This window comes from Periophthalmus magnuspinnatus, chromosome 7 (assembly GCF_009829125.3).
Source record: "Periophthalmus magnuspinnatus isolate fPerMag1 chromosome 7, fPerMag1.2.pri, whole genome shotgun sequence".
NCBI classification, from domain to species: domain Eukaryota; kingdom Metazoa; phylum Chordata; class Actinopteri; order Gobiiformes; family Gobiidae; genus Periophthalmus; species Periophthalmus magnuspinnatus.
In genome coordinates, this window is record NC_047132.1 from 30,925,784 (window position 1) to 30,945,168 (window position 19,385).

Here is a 19,385-nt window from a genome sequence, read left to right on the forward strand (position 1 = left end):
GTGAAATGTATGTATTTTGTACTTCGTTATTATGCATTTTTTGGCCAGTGCAACTTATACTCCATAAAATACAGTAATTACATTGTACTTTGTCGGGAAATATTCAAAACGTAAATACACAAATGTTGAACCTGATCATTTCTTTTAGTAACTAGACCCGAGAACTCACTGTATCACAACACAAATCTGCATTTTAACAATATTAATTTTATCTGCAACCATCTGTATTAAATATAATCGGCCTAGAGAATATTGTGACGTCATCTAAAACCCAGCAATTTTGGTCGATAAATCGGTGTAAGAAGACGACGTTCTAGATAATTATGGCCCAAACACCACGTAATATTTTTCAAAGCTGTTCTGGAGTTACTTTAAATGTTAAACAACAAACACAAAACACGTCTGACTCATAAAAAAAAAGGAAATAACTTATATATTTTAGTATCTGCGCTAGTATCAACTGACATCGGCTATTAGCAGATACTTAACGCCAAAGTATCAGCATCAGGATTGGGACAGAAAAGGCTGGAGCCAAAACAAGCACAAAACAAGCACAAAACAGCGGTCTCCTTTCAGCAGAGCCAGACTCCAAACTGACCAGTAACCGACAATGGAACCTTCACATCAACCCGTCGTCATAGCAACCGACCACACACAAAAGCAGTTAACAACAACACATAAACAGAAGAACAACAACAAAATGCCCTGAAAACCCCTGAACCAAACAGAAAATATCAGATCATTACAGTAATTATAAAGGGCTGACTAGCGAGCGACTGTTAGCGAGCTACTGTTAGCGAGCTACGTGGGTTAGCATTCGTTTGACTCTTGAGACATGTGAGAAGTGATGGAGAAAAGAAGACGTGATTCACATTGCGTTCATACGGCGCAGCTGTTCATCGTCTGCTGTCGGACTGGTCGTGGCGGGGGGGGGGGTGGGGCTAAATAATAGGCTGAGTAACAAAGTGAGGAAATGACTACATGTGAACTGAGCAAAAGTCAAGGCGAGTGAGATGAACGGCAGGTTTTAAGATTTAAAGTATAGAAATGCATGTAATTGTAAATAATACTAGTACTTCGGGATAGTTTAGACCTTTACCAACAAGGTTCTGGTTCAACGATGTGAAGAAAAAAAAGCCGAAACTAGAATCAAAGTCTGTTCTCTGTGTTTTAAGAGTAAATATTTATTTCATATATAGATAAGTACTGTATTTTCCGGACTATAAGTCGCACTTTTTTTCATAGTTTGCCCGAGGGTCGACTAATATACCATGATTTAGATGTGAAATGTGTTTTTTTTCCTTCATTATTATGCATTTTTTGGCTGGTACGACTTATACTCCAGTGCAACTTATACTCAGATGCGACTTATATGTGAAATATGTTTGTTTTTTCTTCACTATTATGCATTTTTTGGCTGGTACAACTTATACTCCAGTGCGAAAAAACGTTAAATGAGAAAATGTATTGTTTTGCAAATTATGGTATATTTTGTTTATTGCCAGATTAAGAAGTCTTATTTATTTGTATGTTCAGGGACAGGAGAAGAAGCATTGTTGCTGTTTCAAACTGAACCAATTCTATTTTCATAAGCCAGCTCTCTATATATTAGCTGATTTACAGATCTGGGAGCTTAACTCAACTAAATATCTATTGTCTCAAATGAAAAGCTGGTTGCATGTGGTGGTACAGCAATGCAATACAAAACAAAACAAAACAATAGAAGTAATATAAGTCAGGCTTCAGTGGACCGCAGCTTGATCCAAAGACACATGTGCATCAGACAAACTACAAGATAAATGTAAGAGGTTTACGAATGCTGTTGTTGCCACATACGCAGCACCATCCTCCCTTTTATCCTCCTAAAAATGTGTCTGTGTTTATTAATGCTCCTAGAATAAACCTGACTTTCACCATAATTGGTTCGGTGGGTATAAACACGAGCGGAGAACATGCCTGGGCTTGTCTCGGGAATGCTGGCGGCTACAGCTCATGGTTTACATCCCACTGGAGACCGCAGCTGCAAAAAACACGCTCAGAGGAATTCACAACACCGGGATCATTCCGCTCAGAGAATTCCGAGGAAACACTCAGCTAAGAAGATCCATTTGTCCTCAAAGGCTCCGGATCCATCTTCCACAGTATAGGAGAGCCGCGATTACTATAAAAGGCTTGTCAAATTAAGATTCTGTAGTAAGCTGTCCTTTTAGAAAAGCAGCTAAAGAAAGTAAAAGGGAAGGAAGGATGGAGGGAGGGAGGGGGTGAGGGGGTTGAGAGAGGGAGGGAGTGTGGGAAAACTTTGGTTTGGAAAGTTCCCTCGTCCTCTAAGAGTGCGTGACCTAAAAGTCCCTGTGGCATTTACATACCAATGCAAGAATACTATAAACTGGTGTAATTTATGCACAGGCTCTGGCAGCTGAGGAGCCTTCAACATCTTCATCTGCGGAGAGTAAACTGCACAGGGCGGCATAATTATAGGATTAATAATACGGAAAGTGTCTGATCTTTAAAGCGGACCTATTGTGCACAGTCTTTTCAGAGTTTTTTACCATGTTATAGCTGTTTCCTTCTCATTTATCCTCTTGAAGTTCCATTTTGAGCGATTCGTGCGTGTTTGAGCAATCGCTTTTTTTCCCCCAAGACACGGTTTTGCAAATAAATTCTCGTTTTCACCTCCACCCGTACACGCCCACTGTGACGTACTTACTAGTTCTCCAATTATATTTTCTTAATCGGTGATACTCGTAGGATTTGGCAGTGTAACATAGTCGCTAGTGTCACGTGCAGCTGTCCATAGGGGGCGCCGACAGCTACACGGCTCTTTGTTGTGATGACGTTCAAACATGGAAGTCAGCGGGCTCGTTTCTTTTATCGAGATGTTTTAGATGAATATTGAGATTTTAAAATGGGGGTTAAAGATTATAACTATAGAGCGACACAAGTACAATACGTCTGTTTAAAAGGGGATGGACTCAGGTTTGCAAAGGCTTTTTCATGTCAAACCAACCAAGAAAAACACAATAAACTCCAAACAAAACAGGACTACATCAAGAATAAACCACAACTTAAGCACTTTTAAAAGAGAAATATGTTGGTATATGAATCCTGACCAAGCCCCTTGACAGAAATTTGGGGGCCCGGGGTAAGCAGGCTCACATGTCTAATATAAAGTAATAAGCAGAGCGATATTATTGTTTATTGTCTCATCTCTACTCTCTGGGTCAGGGGCGTCAAACTCAAATTCACAGAGGGACAAAATTAAAAACTGTGACTAAGTCGTGGGCCAAACTAAATACTTAATTATTTGTATTTATTTCATTTTTCAGAAGGGGTGGATTAAACTTAAGTGAGGTGACAGGTAGCAGATGCTAATGAGTGTCAACAGAAGTGGTGGGGGCCATTTGCAAAGTATTCTGGGATTCGTAGTATTAGACGTACGTCCGCTATAAATAAATGTATTTACATCGAGGGACAAATTTCGCCCATGGGCCTGAGTCTGACATTTCCGCTCTAGGTGATATTTTAAAAAGGTCCTATTAGACTTTATCATTAGTCTAGTCTAATTGTGATGTCATGAAGCGGTAGTTTAAGTTAACAGAAAGTGTATGGAGTTTAAAAACACAGTGGAGCACTTCCTGACATCACGAGGTGGAGTTTTCAGTTTGGGAGGAGAAAAACTCAGCCTAAATCTGCAGGGTTTTGTGTTAAACATGTGTGAATGAAACAACACACAACTCCAGGTCTGTTTGTGATGCAGAAACAACATTATAACAGATCAGAAAATAGTGTAATATGGGCCCTTTTATACATTTCACTGTATTGTTGCCATGGTACACAAAGAAAAAACCCTCTTCTAGGACTATATAGACGTTTGGTAGTAGTTTAGTATTACACTGGTACCTCTGTGTGCACCTGGGTCTGCCGCACTGTGCCGCGCTCTGCCAGAAGCGCTCATATCTCAGGCTGCAGACTTTTCCTACTGTTACTAATTGATTAGAATGGCAGGTATGTGGGGTGGGCTGGGTAAGTGCACTTGAGGGAGAGGGATTGGATTTCAGAAAAGCCTGCACGAGGGGCATCGAGTGGCCCACACATCCCCTACAGCGGCCTGTGAAAATAATGCAGTTGGTTTTTTTTCCCCGTTCTCCTCCTACAATATTCAGCCTGGTTTAGTGTAGAGACTGTATGTACAAGGATAACACTGCCTTTCAAATAAGAAATGTTAAAGGTTCTATAGTACACAAAATGGAGCTTTAAGTCGTGTTTTAATGCAGTTTCTTAATCAAAAACAGACCTGGAGTTGTGTTTTGTTTCATTCACATGTTTGAGTAACACTTTATTATTAATCTGTAACGTCTCCAAAGCTCAAAATGCTCTGTTTCACCTTGTGATGTCATGAAGTGTTAGTTTTCAAGTTAACAGTAGAGATTGTTGGACGGGATTATTTTCATTATTTAACTTTTTATATGATTTATTATTATTATTAGTACTATCATTTTTATTATTTCATTGTATTTTTTATTGTATTTTATTTTATTTATTTTTTATTGTATTTTATTTTATTTATTTTTTATTGTATTTTATTATTATTATTGTATTTTATTATTATTATTATTATATTTTATTATTATTATTATTGTATTTTATTATTATTATTTATTTTATTATTATTATTATTGTATTTTATTATTATTATTATTATTTATTTTATTTTATTATTATTATAACTAATTCGTGTCTATATGCCCATGAGGGGGTGAAAAAAGGGGAAAAACGTAATCAGATTGTAACCTGTATAGCTGCAGTTGAGATTAATACTAAAAATTTGGTCACAAAAACAGCAGAGATCGTCAATTCCAGGACTGAAATCATCCGAATGATTCCAGTGAAGGTGTATGGAGTTTAAAAACACAGTGGAGCACTTCCTGCATTACCGCATGACATCACAAGGTGGAACAGAGTACAGTGTTTGTGCGTTAAACATGTGTGAATGAAACAAAACACAACTTCAGGTCTGTTTGTGATGAGGAAACAACATTATAACAGATCAGAAAATAATGTAATATTGGCTCTTTAAGACGTGTGTAAACAGAATCTAATGAAATTGTAATAATGAACTGCCATCATATTAAAATCAAATGAATACGACTTTATTTCATGGTGATATAATTAAACCTAACCCTAACCCAATATGAAGACTGTAATAATAAACAAGACTGAGAAACTCATTTACCTCCTGTTTAAAGAGTTACTGTATGCGTTCATTTTCTGTGAAGCTATCCAACCATTTTGAGCCAGTGTAATTTTAAATATTAAGTCTGCAAACAAAAAATGGCCCTCAGCGACTCAGCCTGAAATGAGAAAAATAATGAAACGCTATCAGAGGATGAGTCTGACTGAATAGAAATTATAACCAAGAGTAGAGTAATAATGCAAACGCTGATCCAACCCAAACTTAATTATACTTTTTGTAAACAATAATTGCTCTAAAATATAAAACAATCTGGAAAATACAGTAAATTGAAATGGTAAAGTGTCTACTATATCTGTATTTGTTCAAAATCACCAGCAGCTTGTTGTGAGCACCGTTGTACTACGGAGTAAATGTGTAATCTAAATCTGTAGTGGGATTACGACTACAACCTTTGACCAACTCCGATTAGCAAGTGTGTCATCTCATCTAATCCACGTGGACATAGAAAACATACTGCAAGACGGGGGCTAAAACCCTCCCCCCAAATGTATCTTAATAAACAGTTATACCCCTGCACCTTCTGTCATCTGCTTTGGTCATGAAATAATCTTAAAATGATGACACGGTTATTTGAGTCGCAAAACAAAGAAAGCAGCTGGTATCACATTTTAATCTGAAATTGACCTGATGTTTTCCCGAGGTTATTCCGTATTAAGTGTGCAAATGTAGACGGTATAAAGAAGTGGACTAAGGGAGTGTAGCGTCACCCGTAGAAATGAAACTCATCGTGGATAGCAGTTACACGGGTGGATTTTTGAGCAGAGTTTCATATTTGGAAATCTGATCTCGAGTATCATAGCTTTCAAAAAGCCCCTTCGCACACGCACCACTGGTTTAGCTTGGAGCGGGCACTTAGCAACGCTGTCAATCAAGCGTGTTGCTAATGCTAGCGGGAGTGACCTTGGGGAAAGAAGACGCCTGATTTGTCTGTTATTACTGTTCATATATTATGTTATGGACACAATAGCAAATGTAGAGTGGGTTAATATGAACATTTTAAGACCAAAATGACATAGAAAGTGAATTAGATCAAAAGTCGATGGAGCCGGAAGCGCGCCCATGCTCACTTCCTGTTTGGAACACAGCGGCTAGCAGGTTAGCTATGTCCATTTGTATATACAGTCTATGTGTGCATAAGTTACTACAGCACATATGAGGTTTGCGTTTCCTACCGTGTGGCGAACATGGCCCGCAGTGAAGAAAAGGTGGCGGCGTCCTCTTTTAGTGCTTTGAGCTCGTTCCTCAGCTTCATCATCGTCTCGGTCACCATAGCCTTCTCGTTCTCGTACTTGCTCTTAAGATTGGCTAGAGCAACTTCAGCGGTCTGTTAGTGAACAGAAAGAACACAATTATCAGACCACCTTAAAAATGTGTCTAATTTAGCCATATACCTGTTTGTATCTGAGCTAATCATTAAGCTACTTTCTATTATGCTTGTGTTAAGGCTGTCAAAGTGATCATTACCTAAATACTAATTGGCTCTGTGCACAACAGCGCCACCCGTCTCACTGTTAGCGCCACTACTTCCTGTCTCTTTTTATCCCTCATGCAAGAGTTACACTAAAATGAGTAAATATTTAAAGATGAGGCGGTGGACAGGGAGCTGCCGGTGGGTTAGGAGTCAGGGGTCAGATGTTAGGGGGTTGGGGTCAGACAGTGGGCAGGGAGCTGCGGGTGGGTCAGGGGTCAGAGGTTAGGGGGTTAGGGTCAGACAGTGGGCAGGGAGCTGCGGGTGGATGTCACTGACAACATGTTAAACACTACACAAATAAAATGAATACTTCAGAAGACACATCTGCTTAGAAAGAGATGTTTGTGTCTCAATGCTAATGCTAATGCTAATTTTGAGTGATATCAAATATTTAAAATGCACCACAAACTTAAGTATTCTACATATAAAAATAACTAGGTAGTATTTATTTTAATTAATCTGAATTTTAATGGGTTGTTTACTCTAGATTTTCCTATTTTAATAAAAGTGACTGTTTTGAGACACAATGAGCTAGCTAGCATGTTGCTGTACAGTCTATTGATACTAAAAGTTGAAGAGAAACTAGCTACTCATTTGAAAAAGTACTGATACTGAACAGGAAGAGAGAAACGGGACAAAATTTGGACATTTGGTTAGTTTTAGACAGTATTTTCTAAGCTGTATAGGAGTTAGTAATGTAAATGTGTGGGTTTTATGGGGCGTATGCAATGCACCACCTGTACTGTCATCCATTCATGCTATGCCATCTTGCCATTCTATCCTCAAAGAAAGTGGGCAGCTGACACTAAAACTCCTGTCTAGTCTGATTAAACATTTGCTAGAGCAGCTGAACGGCCCTGAAATAGCCAACAACCACATCCCTTTGTATGTGACACTGGAGGCCTACCGACAAATGCATGAAAAGACTTCCTCATAATGCAAAAGTCAGATGTCAGAGGGGATAAACTGACCTGCTTGTTGGCCTTCAGGACGGTTCTTAGCGTTGCAATCTGTTCCCTCTTGGTGCTGAGCAGGGATTTGAGTTTGAGTATCTCCTCCATGCACGCCTCCTTATCTTTGTCCGCGACTGTCCCGAGCTCCAGCGTGGCCACCCTCTGCCTGGACAGCTCCGTGGTGCGGTCCACGGCTAACTGCAGGTGCTTGATCTGATCCCGAATAATCGCCACCAGGTTGTAGATGTTCATCGGTTCTCTGCGGTGATCGGAGACGGGAGACGGCAAGGAGGAGACCGGAGAGGGAGAGCCGTCGCTGTGGTAACCCGGGTCCGGGAAGAGGCCTTTGGTGAGCAGGATGGGAGAGCGCCGCCCGCGTCCTTCGGGGCTGCTGCGTCCGCCTTTGCCCTCCTTGTAGAAGTCGAGCATGACCCGGTTGGGCGTCTCGTTGTTGCACATGCACACGTGGTTGTACAGGGTCGCCAGTTCCTCGCTGAAAGTGACCAGCTCGTCCTGGGCCACGCTGAGGCTGCCCTGAGACTCACCAGCCACATCGCTCAGCTGCACGGACAAAAACAGGAACAATATTAGTCCATTCTGACTCTAAATAATTAAAAAATATATACTGAGAGTTTGATCTTTTGCATCTTTAGGTTTACAGATTACAGATATGGTTGGCGCAGTTACTTATAATCAAAAATACTTGTTAAATGTTTGTGATAGCTCTAATAATTGTAGAACAGATGTGTAGTGTTGATTACCTTGCGTAGTTCTTTTTCCAGCTTGTTCTTCTCGTCTCTCTCAGCGTTACTCATCTTCTCCAGAGCTGACAGTTTTTCTCCGAGCGTGGTGACGTCGTTCTCCAGTCGGGTGCGTTCCTCTTCGTAGCGTGATTGACAGGTCTGATATTCGGCTTTCAGGGTCTTCAGCTCCTCCTTCAGCTCACCTGCCTCAGACACGGCCACCTGGGAAAGAAAAGTCAATGTGAGGAAACTTGTGCACAACAGGTACGGCTGGTGGTACATGTGAAGAGACTGGTCCAGCCATGACCTAGTCCTGGTGTAGTTTCAGTCTAGTCCCGGTCTAGTCCCGGGTAGAGCTGGTGGTACTAGACTTGAAGGGTTTTTTTTAAGTTGTATGGCACTAAATGAGTATGGTCTCATTTAGTGCCATTTGGATTTGTGAAGACCAAGTATAGTTTAGCAGTGGTCTAGCTCTAGTGTAGTCCTAGTATTGGTCTAGTCCTAATCTAGTCCTAGCCCCGGTGTAGCCCCGGTGTAGCCCCGGTGTAGCCCCGGTGTAGCCCCGGTGTAGCCCCGGTGTAGCCCCGGTGTAGCCCCGGTCCAGCCCCGGTGTAGCCCCGGTCCAGCCCCGGTCCAGCCCCGGTCCAGCCCCGGTCCAGCCCCGGTCCAGCCCCGGTCCAGCCCCGGTCCAGCCCCGGTCCAGCCCCGGTCCAGCGTTTTTTATCTTTTCCTACTGGCTTGGTTTTGATTTCATTCTGGTTTAGAGTTTTTGTAAATTTTTGTTGGAAATAATCATTAAACATTCAAATTTAGAAGTCCCGATCTAGTCCCAATGTAGTCCCGATTTAATCTGGTCCAGCCCTGCCTTTTGTCTAGTTTATTCCTACTGATTTGGTTTTGATTTTGTTCTGATTTAGAGTTTATCCAAATTCTAGCTGTAAATGATCATTAAAATTAAAATACATAAAAACTTCAGAGAGTGAACTGCTTGTATTTGCACCTTGTACTTGCACTCCAGGATCTCGGGCCCGTTGATGTCCACCTCGTAGTAGTCTCCGTCCTCGTGGCTGTCGCGCTCCTTCTCGTTGTCCAGGGCAGACTGACGCTCCTTGCTGGCCTGGAGCTTGCGGATGGTGTTGAGGTTTTCTGTGAGGCGGCTGACCTTCTCCTGGTGTTGACACAGGGCGCCGTTGGCCTGCTCCAGCTGTTTCTGAGCGTCCTGCAGCGTGGACAGCAGAGACACCTTCTCACGCTCGATCTGAAGAGACAGAACGAACAGAGACATGTCAAAGTTTCATAATATACTGAAGACTTTAGAGACGCATAGTTTTAAGTTACAAATACAATTAATACTATTGGTAATATGTTCATAACTTGATAAGGACAAAAGAAATTATGGATAAATGTTGTGTATATTTACAATTAATACAGGAATTTTTGAAGTTGATTGAGCAATTTGAAAAGTGATTCTTGCTTTGAGATTTTTTATACAATACAATTTTTAGGACAGGATTAAAGGTTCTATATTGCACAAAACTGATTCTTATGAACTTCAAGCCATGTTATAATGCAGTTAACTCATCAAAAACAGACCTGGAATTGTGTTCTATTTCATTCACACATGTTTGAGTAACTCTTTATTATTAGTCTGTAACATCTCCAAAGCTCAAAACGCTCTGTTCCACCTTGTGATGTCATGAAGTGGTAGTTCTCAAGTTAACAGCTCCTTTTACCTTTAGTTCAGAAGTGATTGTTAATTCATCCAAATGATTCTAGTGAAGGTGTGTGGGGTTTAAAAACACAGTGGAGCACTTCCTGTATTACCACATGATGACATCACAAGGTGGAACAGAGAAAAACTCAGCCTAAATCTGCAGGGTTTGTGTGTTAAACATGTGTGAATGAAACAAAAACACAACTCCAGGGCTGTTTGTGATGAGGAAACCACATTATAAATAATAATTCAGAAAACAGTGTAATATGGGCTCTTTAATTTTAAGAAATACAATGTCCTATTCAAATAAAACTGAAATAATGCTGAAATTTACGGCTATGTAAGGCCACAGTATGTGATAAGCTGAATATTCCATCTCAGGCTCATCCATACGACTGGGAAAAGCGAGATAATTCGGTGGACCTTTGTGTTATAGAAGAGCTATTCAGACCTGTTTTAGTCGCTTTCCATTTGACAGAAGAAGCCTAAATATCCAGGGTTTGTATGTTAAACGTGTGAATAAATCAAAACACAACTTCAGGTCTGTTTGTGACGAGGAAAAGACGTAACCTAGATCATAAACGTCCAACTTCCTGCCTCCATGCTAACTACAGTTTACATGAGGCAAAACCCTTGATCTCACAAGAATCTAAAGTGCACCCCTTCACTACCACCGGCTCAGAGCGCTGGGTGGTTGCCATGGTGCCCGGGCAGGCGTGGCACGGGGCTGGTGGGGCAGAGTGAGGGCAGAGTGGGGGCAGATGGCGGGTCCTTTGGTGCCACCTCCCGCTGTGTTCAGAGCCGTCAGGCCCAGAGGGAGTGTGTCTGCCGGGATTAACTCTAAAAGGGATTGGAATACAGCAACCCAAACACTACCTTTGATGCGTCCCTGCCAACTACTACTACTACTACTATTACCACTACTACTACTACTACTACTACTAACACTCCCTACTACCTACCACTACCACCTACTACTACGATTTAACTTGTACTGTAAATCAGTGGTGAAACGTAATAGTAAAAGTAATACTGTACTTAAGTAAAAAATCAAAATTAAAAAAAAAAAAATGCAGGTATCTGTACTTAAGTAGATGTTAAAGCGGATACTTTTTTACTTTTACTTCCGTACATTTGAGAGCAGTATCTGTACTTTCTACTCCACTACATTTCTGAACAGGATTGAAAAGTAAAAGTATTTTGTGTTATTGTCTGAGACCTGCTGAAAAGGCTTAGTTCCTAGTTTGAGCAAAGAAAAATATACAAATAAAAACAGCTGGAAATAAACTGTAAATAAAACAGCTTCTATTGAACAAAATCCAGCACAAATCATTATCAAAATCACCACATTTGAAGCTTTATAAGACTCAACATCTGCATGAAATACTTTTACTTTTGACTCTTTAAGTACATTTTAATTTTTTTTTTACTTTAACACTTCTTTGGTTTGTTTTTTTCATGTGATACTTTTACTTTTACTTGAGTATTTTTTCGCTCCGGTATCGTAACAAAATTGAGAACTTCTTCCACCACTTCTGTAAATGAAATATATAGTTTAAATGACTTCTAATGCACTTTTTAAAACTCAATCTGTTCCAAATGGGTAAAAGTAATGATGACTACTGTGTAATGTAAATATGTTGGTTCTTGTGTCTATTGTGTAACGTAAAATGTGTTTGTTCTCGTGACTTCGGCTGCATTCTCACCTGCACCAGCTGCTGTTTGAGCTTCTGTATCTCTGTGATGTTGAGTTCGCTCAGCAGGTCGTCCACCAGGCTCGGGGCGGGGCGGGACAGCTCCTCCTTGGTGGGAGTGGACGCGCGGTTGTCGTCGGCGATGGCGTTGGCCAGTTTGAGGAAGCCGTTTTCGAACCCCTGCAGCGCCTCATCGTTGTTGGGCTCCGTGGAGGCGTCGTCGCTGAACTTGAGTCCGTCCAGAGAGATGCTCAAAGGGCTGAAGAGGAGACAGGCGTGAGCGAGTGGTGGGGACAGTGGCCGGTGACGCAATCGCAATTTCATAATCTGGTAACTAGGAAACAATATCATTTATCGTGAGAAAAAAGGGAGGACATTTTATGGTCTAAGGACAGGGGGCGCTCTGGGACATTTCTCCATTTGCTCGTTTTCTGTTGATTAATCTGCTTGTCTGTTATTGACCAAAGTTTTCTGTTTCCTTATTGATTTTCTAACTTTCTGTTTGTTAAATGAATTATGTTCAGCCCTAAGAGGTGACAGCTGTTGTGACTTTGGGCTTTACAAAAATAAATTGAATTGAAATGAATAATGGTCATAATCGCCAACAGAGATAATCGTCTTTATATCACCAGAATGTGCAGAAAAAAAAGCTACTTCTCCCTGATGATCTCCTCTAGATCACTGTTCAATTCAATTCAATCTTTATTAAGAACACAGAATATATGGCTCATAGTGAATAGTTAAAAAAAATGTACAAAGACATGAATGCCAGTATCTTGTTGTTAACAGTTGTTTAAACAATGAACCGACTCATAACTTTCAAATTATAATGGTCAGCAACTTTAATCATTACCGTGATATAAACGTTAATCGCAATAATTTAATAATAATCGCATCACCAAATTTCAAAATCATCCCATGCCAATAGTAACAAACTTTTATGGAAACACCTGCTCGTGTTTTTAATGTTATATTTGGACTTGTATACTTGCTTGTTTTGTTTGTTTATCTGGTTGTATTGTATTTTAAACAGGGCGTCCATGAAAAAAGAGCCCAGATTCCAGGTAAATAAGAAACAGCTAATGCTTGACATCTATTCAAATATAAACGTATCTAAAGAAGATCTATATCCAAGCGCGCCCATGCTCACTTCTTATTTCAGCTGGCACGTTACCAATGTCCATTTCTAAACACAATCTATGACCTCACACTGTTTAAACTCTGTGGATGGAGGCCATTTTGTCTCTCGGAGCATTCGGGCCTTGTACCTGTGGTAGAGAGTATCTCCGATGTTCATGTAGTGGGACAGCTCTTTCCTGAGTGAAGCCTTCAGCTCCCTCTCGGTCTTGATGGTCTCCAGAGCCTCGGCCAGCTGCCTCTCCGCGATCTCCTTTAAACGAATGGCGTCCTCCAGCTGACTGTTCAGAAAACCCGTGTCCTCCTCCAACCTCCGGATCTCATGTTTCAGACCCTCGAACTCCACCTGGACAAAACCGCACAAGGGTTTATGGAGGATTGAAACAAGAGGCACCGATTAAAGTGGGTTTTCTACACATGTACAGCTTATTCTGTAGGACACTAATCCAAGAATACCCATTTAATTACCGTCACTGATTAGCTTTTAGTTAATTTTGTGTGAAAAATCCCTTAATTTTGCCTAAGAGAACAGTGAAAGCGGATTTTATTCTTTTGTTTAAATCGCCCTGTGACTAAATAAAACCCATGAGTTCAGACAAGAACGTAGAAAAAAACAGATCAAACACAAAAACCCACATCATCACATTCAGATGACTCAATCCTATTTGAGCTTTTCCGCTTTCAAATGTGCTAATTTTGTACATTTTTGATGAGAAGACACGGCGTTCTGGTGAATAATTTACATTTACATTAATATGAAAAGTGGTTTGTTTACGTTGTTGGCGTCATAGTGTTTGTAACGTGGGATTCTTGTGTTTCATCGTGTAATTAACGGCGGCGGAGGTCTGTGATGTGGGAGGGGAACAGTCTAACTTGATTTGTTGGACGATTACGGTACAAGTGTTATTCCAATCAGCTCAAGTGATTTGAATAATGAACAAAAACAACATTGATACTATGTCTGGGAATGGAAACGTATATTTAGTGTGAAATTGTAGAGGAGGTTCACTATAATCGCTGAAACTCTCACAGAGCAAACATAAATCTGTCAAAAATATTAAGAATAAATGCATTTTCTTCATATTTATGGCATTAGCAAAACATCAAGGTCTACATTTGCCTAGAATAAAGCAAACAAAACAAATAAATAAATACCATAATTAGCAAATACAAAGCCTCTTGCTAGTTTTGCTAACTCCATAGCTTTGCATCGTACCATTTATTTCTTACTCTTTGTCACTATATTGTAATGTGCGAGCGAACTTCCCTTATGGATCGAGGGAAATCAGGTTTGTGAAGTCTGATAATAATTAAAAACTCAATTTATATAGCGCTTTTCTTAACAGAGTGACAAAGTGCTTTAAATACAGATAAACAGCAGGCAGAAGCCACAGATTAATACAAAATAAAGATAAATGTGCTACTATAATACAAAACTACTACACTACTATACAAATGTGTTATACAAAGTGTGTTTTTAACTTAGATTTGGCACTAATAATTATGATCATGAATTATCCAGTGTGTTTGCAATGTGTATTTATACTTAGATGTACATGTTTGTGGATTTGTGTATGTGTGTATGTGTTGTGTTTGTGTGAATATCAACATGTGTGCGTATTGTCTGTGTTTTTGTGTATAAAGAGGTCTTCGTTTTTACATTCATGACAGATAAGTTTTGTTTTTGTCTGTAAATAGATTTTCTGCCATATCGTGTTCTATATATACTTAAATGTTACTGTTTCTATTGTCACTGTCCGTTTTAAAAATGTCCTTGTCTGTTTTAAAAATGGATCATGAGTCTGGAATAAAGATGAATTGAATTAAAGATGAATTATATTTTAAGAGGTTTAGGCTGAAAATTTGCGTTTAATTTGAGCCTAAACCCTTTCGGTCTGTAGAAAAACAAGCGTTACGTGTTATTTTTGTGTTCTTTTTTTGTGATTAATGATGAATAAATGAAAATAAACTAACTTACTAAATCTGAAAAAGTCTACAGAATGAGCCGTTCATGTAAGGACTTCCGTCGCTTTTGGGCTCTGACAGATCCTCTCATGTGGAGTTAAGAGGAGGGTAAAATGAGACGGGTCTGGTCTGAAGAATGACATGACCGACCGGGAACATACAGGCAGAGAAGGTCAGTGATGTAACGGGGGCTGAGGCCGTTAAGCGCTTTAAAAGTTATGAATACGGAATTTAAATAGATTGGAAAGTTTTTAAATCGATTGGAAAGTTGATGGAAAGCCAATGTAGAAAGGACAGCATCAGCGTAATGTGCTTGTGTGTCTTTATTAGCCAACAAATCTGTACAATTTGGAGACATTTTAGCGATTTTTAACTACTCTTTGTGATAATAATATGAGCCTCTGAGTATTTTTGCCAATTCGTGCTAGTTTTTAGTTCGATTTCCAATGTCGTCGTTCCTCACCTGGCTTTGTTTGAGCACAGAGACTTGCTTCTGCAGTGAGATGTTCTCCTCCTCCAGCTCGGAGTAGTCCTGCAGCAGACGAGCCTCACGAAACTTGTACTCCTTTATGTCGTCACGCAGCTGAGCCCTCTGCAGTTCCACCATCTGTTTTTTCTGTAAAACCAAACAGAAGGGGAAGAGTTAGTGAAGTAGAATACAGAATGGACTGGCCAATGATGGACGATGGCACCTGTGTAACCAAGACTACAACAATAATCATTACATCTGCTTTGACAAATTACTTTTTGGGTCTCAGTTTTTATGATAAGTACAGCAAAGTTAAATAGTAAATATTTTTGTATTTTTTTGTATTACAATAAGATTTGAACTGTAGAGGGTCAAATTATAAATAACTTCTATACCAACTAATTTAGTGATGCAGCAATGCGGCTTTTTCAGAACCAATACCGGCCCCGATAGTACAGCTTTTAGTCTCTACACTGGTATCGGTTCATATCGAGCATCTGCAGAGCCTGAAAACAGCATTCATTTCCTTAACGCTAAAATAAAACATGACAAAACTGATCCCATTGTGTCACAGAGCTGTATTTTAACTGCAGAAAATCTTTGAGACTTTCTGAGCCAAATCCGACCAGGCAATTGTTTTATTACATTTGCTTTATCTGCCCAATCAAGATATCGGCTGAATCGATACTTGGAAGTCAATATCTGGTCCAGGAAATGTTTCGGTATCTGTGTATCCCTAGACTAACTTCTTCAGTGTGTAATTCTGCTGTTTATTTTGCGTTTTTTATGATACTGTAAAAATAGATCATTTTTATTTATTTATTTACTTTTATTTTATATAATTTTATTTATTTGTTTTTTTTATAATTATATATTTAATAAGTATTTTTTTTATTTATTTATTATTATTTTATTTATTTGTTTTTTATAATTATATTTTTAATAAGTATTTTATTTATTTATTTATTTATTTATTTATTTATTATTATTTTATTTATTTATTTGTAGCAGTAGCAGCAGTAGTAGCAGAAGTAGCAGAAGTAGCAGTAGTAGTCAAAGTCAATGTAAATTAATATTATCATTTATTCTGATGTTTCCTTTAACAATACACTGCATTTATCCATTTTATTGTGTGTTATTTATGTGTCAGCTTGGCGGCTCCACACTGACTCTGGCCTGGATAAGAACTGGCTTCCATCTGGCCCGGCAGAGTTTTGCATATATTTATCTGAAAGTCTTTGAAAGAAAGAGTCAGGTGCCACTCTGGGCTGTGGGCCACGTACAAAAAGAACTGCCAAACGATAAAAGACTAAAGAAAATGAAGCACACTTATCTTTCGGATTGGCACAAGATTTCAGAACAGTGAGAAGTGCCATAGTGCGTGTGTGTGTAATGACGGTACATTTAGCTGGAAATTGCCAAGAACAAAAACACTACAGTAGCGATTGAAACTTTTAATGGGCTAATCTTTTTAATAAGGACCATTTAATTAAAACAAAGGAACAAAAGCCATTGACGTGGAACAAAACCAGCAGTAAATGGAGTGTTCAAAGAGGTTAGAATGGCACTTTTAATACGGTCTGACAAAACTACTTAATACTAGCGCTACCACCCAGGGGCGGCACCAGGGGCGGCACCAGGGGGGCTTGAGGGGGCACTAGCCTCCCCTAGAATAGTCAATCCAACCCCATAGCTCCCCCCAAAGATTATTGCCCCACAGGACTCACAGCACATGGTCAATCTCAGTTAAAATGTCCAACTTGCGATGATAAAATGTACAAAATGAGACTACAAAAAAAGAAGAAAAAAAAATCCATATTAGGGTTTATATCACTACAGCGGCTAACCAATTAAAATTAAACTTGTGTAAAACAGCAACTCAAACATGGTAGTAGATGGACTTGTGCTCACACTGAAAGGATTTAAATAAACATGTTAATTGAGCAAGCGCATTGAAGAACTTGGCCCCACCGTAGCTCCTCCAACCAAAGATGCCTGGCACCGCCCCTGCTGCCACCACAACTATACCCAATTGCTATAAATACTTCAATATATCTTCATTATATTGTCTCACAAACAACAGTTCTGTTTAACGAGGCTCGCGGCTACCACAAAAATTGCAAAAATAAACAATAGGAACTGGAGCTTGATATAAACGACATTACAAATCAAAGGTTTGGACACACCCTCTCATTCAATGTTTATTTTTACTACTTTCCACCTTTTGCTTTATCAAAAAAAATAAATTAATAGTTATTTAACTTTACCACATAATTCCATATATCTTTCTTCATATATTTGATGCCTTTTGTGAATATAAAAAATGTAGAAATTAGTAAAAAATAAACACTGAATGAGAAGGTGTGTCCAAACATTTGACTTGTAATGCAGCTTATATCTACTTCCAGTTATTATTTATTTATGTCTGTATTTATTAATCATATATATTTTATGTCTGTATTTATTAATTATTGTTATTATTTTATGTCTGTATTTATTATTTATTATTTTTTATGTCTGTACTTACTAAAACATTTTTATGTCTGTATTTATTTTTTATGTCTGTATTTATTATTTTTTATGTCTGTATTTATTAATTATATATATTTTATGCCTGTACTTATTAATTATTGTTATTATTTTATGTCTATTTATTAATTATTATTTTTTATGTCTGTATTTACTATTATTTTTTATGTCTGTATTTTTTTATGTCTGTATTTATTATTATTATTATTATTATTATTATTATTATTATTATTATTATTATTATTTATTTATTTATGTCTGTATTTATTTATTTTTTATTATTCATTATTTATTTTATTTATTTATTTTTACTTGTTTTTTTTTTTTTTTTTTTACGGTAGTAGTGGTACGTCCAAACTTAGCCAACACTTTATATATTATTCTATGGACTGGTAGTTGTCATAAACCAGCCCAGTTGTCCCTTGTTTGCATCTTAAAAGGAATTGTAAACAGAAGAAGCAGGCCAGACACACGTCCTAATCCCCCAAGACGCTTCCACACACAGTCCTCCCTGTCATCTGCCCCACCTACCCCACCCACCCCACCCCCACCACCCTACGCCCCACAACAGCACCACAGCAGAACCAGCGCCGGTGTTCAAAGATGAAAGCTCCGGTGAAAGCTGACACCCGTTTCGCGCCAGGTGGGTCGTCGCCGCCTCTGAGCAGACAAAGAAACGTCTGCTGTGCATGTGGCGTTGTAACGTGAGCGCGGCGGACTTGACTTTACACTTTCCGTACGTATACAGTAGTCGCGCGATGTTTTGGCAGGAAACTCCCTTAGGATCGTCCCTCGTTTGTATATTTAAACCCCGGCATGTAAAGCTGTTGTAGATGTATTTGCGTGTAGCGTGCGTCATGTCTTTGAGGAGGTAGACAGAGGGTGGATAAGTCAAAGCCTCTGAATCTCTGTCCAGGTGGTCTCTTATCGCTCAGGTCAGGACTACGTGACCACCTCGCCATCCACGGGACTGAAGCATATCGTGACACAATGACACAAAATCAATCGATCTTCAGGCATTTTATTAGAACAGAATTTTTAGTTAATCAAATATAGGAGGAAACGGAGTGGAGCAGTGCTGACAGAATATGGATATTTCAATAAAAGGAAAGGTCAAACTACCAGTACTACAACTATTAGTGGCTGACTATATGATACAATTTGAATATGCAAGAAAACAGAGCCTAAATTTTGAATAAGCTGATGGAATTCATTGCATTGTTGGCTCTGTGTTTAAATGTAAACTAGGGATGTCCAAACTTTTCTCATTAAGGGCCACATATAAAAACACAGACAAAGCTGAGGGCCGATTGAGGGCCATAGACTGGTCGCCAACGCAGTGAATACTTCGAATCTGCGTTATATTTATAAGTCAGACTGAACCACTAGACCTTTATTCACGCTTACATCCTCAATGGTACACATTAAATATTTGATATGAGCTTGTTAAAGTAGA

General features: G+C 39.0%; 1 protein-coding gene across 1 annotated transcript in view; it reads right to left on the reverse strand.

The window, feature by feature from the left end:
* The window catches only part of LOC117374186 (protein bicaudal D homolog 2), a 57,973-nt gene that overhangs the window by 6,864 nt on the left and 31,724 nt on the right, over positions 1-19,385 (reverse strand). Inside the window, exons 3-9 of the mRNA XM_033970364.2 lie at positions 15,395-15,547; positions 13,098-13,312; positions 11,842-12,088; positions 9,422-9,679; positions 8,440-8,643; positions 7,697-8,239; positions 6,427-6,578 (exon numbers count right to left, since the gene is read on the reverse strand). Of these exons, the coding sequence (XP_033826255.1) occupies positions 6,427-6,578; positions 7,697-8,239; positions 8,440-8,643; positions 9,422-9,679; positions 11,842-12,088; positions 13,098-13,312; positions 15,395-15,547 (1,772 nt within the window). The remainder of the gene's footprint in view (positions 1-6,426; positions 6,579-7,696; positions 8,240-8,439; positions 8,644-9,421; positions 9,680-11,841; positions 12,089-13,097; positions 13,313-15,394; positions 15,548-19,385) is intronic.